Source organism: Vigna unguiculata, chromosome 1, assembly GCF_037176805.1.
Source record: "Vigna unguiculata cultivar grain cowpea cultivar isolate G323 ecotype 2 chromosome 1, ASM3717680v1, whole genome shotgun sequence".
Classification (NCBI taxonomy): Eukaryota; Viridiplantae; Streptophyta; class Magnoliopsida; order Fabales; family Fabaceae; genus Vigna; species Vigna unguiculata.
In genome coordinates, this window is record NC_140792.1 from 27,325,546 (window position 1) to 27,334,206 (window position 8,661).

Sequence of the window (8,661 nt, forward strand, 5' to 3'; positions counted from 1 at the left end):
ATTTTCATATTACACAATTTAGAAACTTAAAAAACCACTCAAATTGGAGTATCCACGAGAAAGTCACAAAATGCAGTGGCATAACCATGTCAACACAACTGGAGAAAGATCATCACTTGCAAGGATGACACAATGCTCACAATGGTTGAAGGCGACAAAGACATGATTGGTACGAAGGTGTAAGAGGGAATCAAAATAGGTTACTTTTTACATGCAAAAAGAAAGGGGTATTTTCAACATTTTATACAATCGATAAAGCATATGTGAGATAAAGCATAAGGATTCAAAAAGCAAAAGCCTCCAAATTGTTGTGCTTGTGCCACTACCGTTAGGAGTGGCTCCAAATTGTTGTAGTGCTTGTACTGATATCATTAGGAGTGACTCGCACGTAGAGGGTGACAACAAAGGCAAACGGGGGCAGTGCCTATATAAATGTGGGGACAGTGTTATCTCTTTAATGGTTAATTGTCACGTTGTCAAGGATTTTCAGGCGTGTGCCACGAAATATGAAGGAGCTAATATATGACCACAAGACGATTACACAAGTCTCAACAATTCAACTTGGAATGTTTTTTTTTTCATCTTTAAAATGCACTCCTCTCACCATATACACATTTTATTATAGCTATGGTTGAAAGTAACTACATATCTCAATTACATTTAACAGCTCAAAATCAATTCTAAATAACTTAAGATATGCATTACAGGCTTGTAGTTTGCTAGAAATAAGCATCCAAGCAATATCTAAACTTCAAAAACAGTGTAAACTGCAAAATTGGGTGGATAGCAGTTACATGGTGTTCTTGACATTCTCTACGCTATTTAAATAATCTACCCCAATTCAGTATAGTCACACAGATAATAACACATACAGTGAATCCAGGAATGTCGACAAAAGCTAAATATATTGTTTGAGATATAGCTTGACAGAAAATTTAATGATCCAATGGTTTCTGGGATAAACGGCTTCTCTTCTCCTCAATACCAGATTGGGAAAATCTCAGCCGAAGGACCTGCAAAACATCTTCTATTTTGACATCTTTCTGTGCCAGCAGAACCATGGAATGATAAAGTACATCAGCCATCTCTGAGGCAGTACGTGACTTGTCCTCATTATTCTCTAGTGTTTGACACAACTCATTTGCCTCTTCCCTGCGAGTAGAAAGATAGAGTTACAATCTGAGATCATAAAAAAATAATCGTTTAATCCATATTGTACCTTCAAGAAAAGTGAATTATAATAAAAGTGGTGTTGTAGGTAAAAGGCATCTTATGCAGAAGCAATGGGATCAGCTACAAGGCTTCTTAATGACTGAAAAGCATGTAGAATGTGATATTTTTGGGACAAACATGTAAAAAGGGATCTACTTTTCCTCTTTTAAATTCCAACTCAACATAATAACATGCTAAGTTATACCAACCTGATTTTAGAGCACAGCAACTTATCATTAAGCAATAATCGCTTCGTCCATGAAGGCTTCTCATTTTCTCCGATTAATTCTGTTTTCCTATGTGAGATTGTTGACTCTAATGCATACAAAGAGGTTAATGCCAAATTATTTCCTTCATCCTGTAACAGATAAACCAAAATAATTTGAATGTTGCTGCACTTTCTCTCCAGCAAAACATGGCAATTACATGTACTTTTTATTTGCTTTTAGTTACCTCTTGCTGTTTTAATAAGTCAAAGACTGATGTATAATAACATGTTTCAGCCCCTGTGTGGCAGGTAGGCCCATCAGGTTTCCCCAGGTATATTATCTGAGAAGTAATTACCAAGGAGAAAAGTAAACAACATAGAGTATGAAACTAAAATCAAAAAGGAAAACTAAACAATTCAATGAGAAAAAGGGAAGTGCTTACAGAATCACGATCACAATCAAGAAAGACATCATGAACATTGATAAAATTATTAGAGGTCTCTCCTTTGGTCCACAATGTTGATCTCGATCGGCTATAGAAAGTGGCCTTTCGAGAAGATAGGGTTGTGGCAACTGCTTCTCTGTTTGCAAAACCTTGCATTAAAATGGCCCCTGTGTCAACATTCTGAGCTATTGCCACAGCTAAGCCTTTGTCATCCCATTTTACACTGTCCAGTAATGAATCTACCTGAAAAGTTTAGCGCTTCAATGTAAAAACATGGAGTTATACCATCAAAAGAAAAATACAATAAGAACAAAAAATTGAAAACACGAAATGCTAAGAAAATCCACAAAGAACACATAGGATGAATGTTCTTGTTAGAACAACATATTAGCAATACAATCACCATAAAAAAGTAAAAGAATTCGGGGACTTGATCGCACGGAACAACATTGTCACCCAATTTAAACCCAGATATATAAATCTAAACTTACATCCACAATCTAATGAGAACTGCAACATTATATCGAAAGTGAAACAACTAAAATAGAACTAAAACTTTAAAGATAACTGAAAATGGTGATTTAAAAAAAAAAAAAAAAAAAACTTCTACTTTCTGATCTGCACCAAATATGGCCTTATTATTACAAAAAAGCAAAGTTTACCGTTGATTTTCTTTCACGTGAAGATCTCCATTAACAAATAAAGCATAACTATGTAACTACTGTTATAGTCTTATAGATACTTAAGCAACCAACAATTTTTTTAAAAATAAAAATCAGAGACAGTTCTTGTTCTAGATAATCTAAATCACAGCAAGACAAAACAGAACTAAATTGTATGTCGACGACAACTAAAAGTGGCACACTTACATAATAGTGAGAGGGTGCAGTGAAGTGCATACCTTCAATATAAAAAAGTCATGAGTAATTTTTTTTACACAGAAAACTTCAAGTAAAACTTTATAATTTTGTATTGCATCTCCTCTATTCCTATATATTTGAACCCAATGATTTCAGTTTCTATAATTTGTCCCCATAGACTCCAGGTCCTAGCTACACCACTGACTACTTGGGCTCTATGTAAACAAAATTGAAATAAAATAAAACATGTTTCTCTCATAAGCTAAAGTTAACTTATGCATAAACTAATTTGTAAAAGTTCTATCACGTTATCTTCTCAAAGTCTGTTTAACTTATGCAATAGCTAAATTTAGTATATGGGAGAAACCTAGTTCGTTCTCCTTATTTTCTTCTCTTACAAGTATTTTATAAAGGAAATTATCCAAACTAGGATCAGATGACGAATTATAGGAAATAAGGGCAACAAACATCCGCAATAGACAGCCAACAACACAGATCGTTTCAATAGTATGCTTTGGACCTTGATTATCAATGACAATAATCTCAGTAACAGACATCACCATGTGAGTGTAAGTCCACGTACAGAAATTTACTGTTTTCACCAATAAAACCACATAAGGAGAATGTGCAATGCAATCAACTGGGCAAACCATGTCTTGAAAAACAGTCAATTTAAAACTTGGCAAAAAAAACACAAACTAGGTTCCTTCTTTTCACAAGTAAACGTTTCCTCAAGAAACCAAATCCTTGAAACCATACTAGTTAGTTAGGTGACAGTGAAGTACCTTAGGGTCTGACGTGTGCATAGAAGCAAAAACTAAACGGTTGGTCCTCCTTCCCTTGTATCTGCAATTGGCATAGGAAAGGTTGCCCTTGTAGAAACCCCTGCCAGATTGAACCATGTGAACATACGAAACAGCCATGGATTCGAAGGGAACCTTCACCTGCAACAACCAATTTCTCAGTGAATCTAACAAGATGGATATACAAACACACAATTTCGAAAAACACCAGGGATAAAAAATGTATTCTGCCCTAAAAATTCATACATACAGAATCTTAAATCTTCAATTTCAGGTTTCAACGAAAAAACAATGCACATTGCTTCAATTTTTTTTTGTTTTTTGTCGTGTTTGGTGAATGAAACAATAATTAGTTCAATGTGAACCTTGGCAATAAGTGAACGATGAACTGAGAGAATGGCTGAGCAGAACTAACAACGTCACTTCAACAGTGAAAAGAAAAAAATGAAAGGGTTTCTGGGATCGGGAAAAGACCACTCACAATCACGTGATAAGTCGTTTTGGGCTTCTTATTTTCCTTCGCTTGTTTAGCACATAAATGATGCCATTGCAAATGTAAATTGTAATATAATATTTTATAATTTATGACCATTAATAAAGAAAGTAGCTTTAATAATTGTTTGTTATGTAGACAATCAACAGAACATAGACAAGGAATCTAGAATCGAGGGGTGTTTGCATCTTAAACAACTGAAATAAAAGTGAGTTTAGTAGATACGGGTGAGAAGAAATGGTCCAGGTATGGATGCTTGGGTTTTTCTTCCTGCACCCCCAATTTTTCTTCCTACACCCCCAACTTTTTTGTAATTCCATGCTACCCTTTTGGTTTGTAGTTGCCGGTTTTCAGAACCCGGTGTTACCGGCTTTCAGAAACCGGTGTTACCAATTTTCAAGATATCAACAGTGGTGAAAGATGAATAAAAATTTTAGGGGTGCCGAATTTAATTTTTTTATATAAATTAATTTTCTAGTTAAATAAAAAATTCTTCATTTTCTTTACTTAAACCATTTTCATAGAGTGATTTACTTATGCACTTTTCAATTTCTAATATTTCTAAATCATTGAATTCATGCAACAGAGGTATTCTAATTTCTATTCCAAATCAAGGTTATCCAACTAATTCATTATGTGTAGCAGAATTTGTAATGCAACCCAAGATATATCCATAAATTTTACTATTTCAGCAGAAAACACAACAACCTTTAAATTTCATAATTTAAGGTTGTACTAATTTGGGTAAAAATATAATTAAGGTTCATGCCAATTTGATGAAAGAATTCCTAAAATCATAATTAGGGTTCATACTAATTTGGGTAAAACTTAATTTGGAAGAAACATCATAGGAGAATCATAAATTTAAGATACATAAATAATAAATTTACTAGTTTTCAGAATCCGGTGTTACCGGCTTTCAAATTAGGTGTTACCGGCTTTCAGAATCCGGTGTTACTGGCCTTCTGAAACCGGTGTTACCGGCTTTTAGAAACCGGGGTACCGAATTTCATTCTTGGGGGTGCGGGCTACGGAGATATTTAGTTTATAATTTATTTTTATTTTTTTGAAGGATATAATGGTCTTCACAGTCAAACTTGGAGGTGCAAGAAGAAAAATTGGGAGTGCAGGAAGAAAAACCTTGGATGCTTACAGATCTAAAAAAGTGCACAGATGGAATTTGATGTTTCAAAAAAAATTGCTTTTGAAAGAATTTTCAAACACCTGTCACTTTCTTATTAAAAAAATAGAGGTAATTAAAGTGCCAATGTATAAGGGACAGGTGCTTCTTGGTGCACGTTGGTTAACTACTCCATCACAAATATAGATCCTTGTTATGCCTTTTGCATCTAATTTTAAAATGAAATTAAGAAAAGGCATACATTTAAAAACAAAATGTTAATACTTCTAAATGAAAACATAAAAACATGATCATCTAAAATAAATAAAGGAAAGTACTTCAGTTTCTTTTTCAAAAAACCACCCTGTAACTTTTATTTTTTATGCAAAGAAAGATATTATGTAAAATACATAATGATGGCTCCCTCCTCAAGGTAGGATGCTCCAAAGCTAGAAGATGAATCCATGGAGAAGAGTAGGCGCACAGAAGCAAGGAATGGAAGAATGATACCTCTCAGTTTGCATGGTTTGATGTCTAGGATGGTGTGGTTTGGTGCTCTCAAGTAGGGTAGGGCCAACACTTAAGGAAGGGTGACTAGAGGTGACCACATGGGATGCTCTAGCCTTGACTTTGGAGACAAGTATGAAGGCACAAAATAATTTAGCAGCATGACTCTACTAGTTTCAAAGTGAATTTACAAGGAGGGAGACATCTTTATTTATAGTCTAAGGTGTCTCCAAATTTGGAGATGCAAAACCCTTAAAACTCTAACTTGGCTAGCTTGGAGTCCAAGGCATAAATCATTTCCAATAGGAGGAGTACATGTGGCCACTCAAGAAGGTGGGAAATACTCTCCATTACTAAAGTGTCATGCCACTCAAGAAGGTGGAAAATACCTTCCATTCTTAGAGTGCCATGTGGCCACTAAGAGAAAAACTCTCCAATGAGAGCATGACACATGGTCACTCTCTCCCAAAGGAGATAAGTCTCTCCCTTGCCTTCCAAGCTACCAGGATAGGTGCATATTTACTTGGAAAAGTCAATGAAGAATGCAATCCACACTAATGGGCTTTCTAAGGCCCAAAACCCTATGCTACTTGGCCCATCATACAAGGTCCAAAAGAAATCCTACACTACTACGCTCATAATACAAAGCCCACAATAAATCTATACTACTAAGAATTCTCCAAGGTGGCCCAAGAGAATAAGAGTTTGGGCCCACCTTTTTCATATGAATCCAACTCTTCTTGAATGCACTTGGCCAAGCTTCTTGTGATTGACCCCTTGACTAGGGGGTTGCCATCACATAGATACCAAGGCTTGCAACATATATGCATATAATTGTGCATGAGGAATTTAAATATAGAATCATTTGTCCATCTTGAATAGGTGAAAAGGAGAAATGAGTAATATAATGAAAAACATTCACTGACGTAATATTAAAGATTTTAGATCTGAATTGACTCAATTCTTCAGGTATGTAGCAAATCCTAATATGTCAACTCCACTAACTAAAGAATTAGCCCGTGAAAAGTATTAAACAGTATGGAAGTGAAAAACCCATCAAATGCTATTTAAAAGAGACAGTGAAAGCTAAATTGAAAAATGAATAAGACACTCTAATTACATATCATTCATTTACCAAAGTTTAAAGTAACTAAAAATTTAGGAATAACTAAAAATGTTGGATTAGGAGAATGTTTAATAGTGAGAACAACGATTTATTTGTTTATTTTCACGGCTAAAGAAAATGCTACATTAAGAACAAAAGTGAAATTCTGAGCTAAAAAAATCCAAAGCATAACATTGTAAGATATGCAGAGCTAAATTCACCAAAATAGAAGTCAAATTCTGAACTAAAAGAAATAAGTAACCAGTCTGTTGTATGGATTATTAGATGATAGATAAGTTGATTAATTACTCAATGTGAGGTAGACATATGCATAGTTACTATTTACTTTTCCTGTATTAAAATATATCTTTCTCTTCAACTAACTTTTCTTTTACACTGTCTGAGTTTGATTGAAGAACAGAAATAATTACACCATGAAGTTGATGACCTATTTCTAGTAAGAATTTTGCCTGTTCTTTTGCACTTTTTATAATGAACAATTTATAACTTCAAGGTTATTAAGGGGAATTTTAAGGTGTGGGTTAACAGGTTTATCAGTCTGAGTTATTTTCATTATTTCCTTCCTATTTGGCGAATAATATTGTATTTACCACACATTATAGAACCACATGTATTATATGGTTTGTAACACGCATTGTGCACACATACATCCACTTGTAAGACAACCAGACAAGGTAACCCCGCACCTTCAGTCTCTCTTACCACAAAGCACAATATCTAGTCACAGAACTGATTAAAACTGCTTGTAAACATCGAATCATTGCGTCCCACTAATTTTCTGTCTATTTAACACTACTTCTGCCACGTACAGGGCAACTTCTTATGAAATACAAAATTGAGCATTTTTTTTCATAATCGACAAAGAAACTGGAACACACTTAACAAAACACAAATCAAGCAATGAAGATGGGAACAATGAAATTAAAGCATCCCACATTGCAATTATGTAAGCTTTGCTTAGCACACAATGCACGATTACTCTAATTGCAGGAAAGTCTACACTTTCTATATCACAAATTGTATATTGAAGGAAGAATCTTAATCCGGCAGCAAGAGAAATCAAAATTTAAAACTGAACCGTAGATTATATACGAAAAAGGGAAAAGAAACGAAATCAAACAATGAATCCAAATTCAAACTAATTAACTAACCAAAATTAGAACCCTAAGTTACATACTAACCTTTGTTCACCGTATTCGCACAGCAACACGTTTAGAAGACAACAGACCAATTCGATGTTGCGATTCAAATACGCCCTAGCGCAAGTTGTAACAAAAAGTAGGTATGAGAGATGAAGGGCAATAAGCAATCAAAAGTGGTGAAGCGAGAGAGCTGAACGATAAACTTATCAAACCTAAGCCCAACGATAAATGTGAGGAGGTAGACCGCGGAGAGAAAGTGGAAGCGGTTTGGTGTGGTGTGGTGTTGTGTTTAGTAGTGACACACCGGTACGGGCTTCAGTGGTGACATAGATATCTTGAAATCAATCAGATACATTTCACAAAAACAAAATTATTAATACTGTTAACACATTGTTAAGTGATAGCAACTTGTTCTTTTTAAATTTTATTTTTGTAAAGTGTGAGATTGTTGATGTGATACGTGTTATTATCTGCTATAAGATGTTTGTTTGTATTGAGTATTATCTGCTGTAAGATGTTTGTTTGTAACGAGTATCATTATTTTGATTTTAATTTAGTCTTATATATATTTATTTATTTTAATCTAATCATTAAATATATTTATTTGTTTTAATTTAGTCTCCCACTTTATTTGTTTTAATTTAGTCCAATATGTTTTTTCAAAATAAAAAAATATTGTATTTCTCTTGAGACAAAATTTATTATTTATATAAACGTTATATTAATATTTGTTATTAAAAAATG

General features: G+C 34.1%; 1 protein-coding gene across 1 annotated transcript; it reads right to left on the minus strand.

Annotated features, from left to right (window-relative positions):
- Positions 1-659: 659 nt before the first annotated feature.
- Positions 660-8,293, minus strand: AT-IE (histidine biosynthesis bifunctional protein (HISIE)). Its single transcript, XM_028084301.2, has 7 exons — positions 8,130-8,293; positions 7,957-8,031; positions 3,512-3,670; positions 1,864-2,109; positions 1,666-1,761; positions 1,422-1,570; positions 660-1,152 (listed from the first exon to the last, which is right to left on the minus strand). Exons 3-7 carry the CDS (start codon positions 3,647-3,649, stop codon positions 936-938), a joined length of 846 nt encoding a protein of 281 aa, XP_027940102.1. The 5' UTR covers positions 3,650-3,670; positions 7,957-8,031; positions 8,130-8,293; the 3' UTR covers positions 660-935.
- Between the last annotated feature and the right edge of the window lie 368 nt (positions 8,294-8,661).

Coding starts and splice junctions, on each gene's coding strand:
- AT-IE (XM_028084301.2), bottom strand. CDS start 3,649: ATGGCTGTTTCGTATGTTCACATGGTTCAATCTGGCAGGGGTTTCTAC. Junction 2,110..3,511: donor TGCACACGTCAGACCCTAAG/GTACTTCACTGT, acceptor TAAACTTTTCAG/GTAGATTCATTACTGGACAG. Junction 1,153..1,421: donor TTGCTGTGCTCTAAAATCAG/GTTGGTATAACT, acceptor TTCTACTCGCAG/GGAAGAGGCAAATGAGTTGT.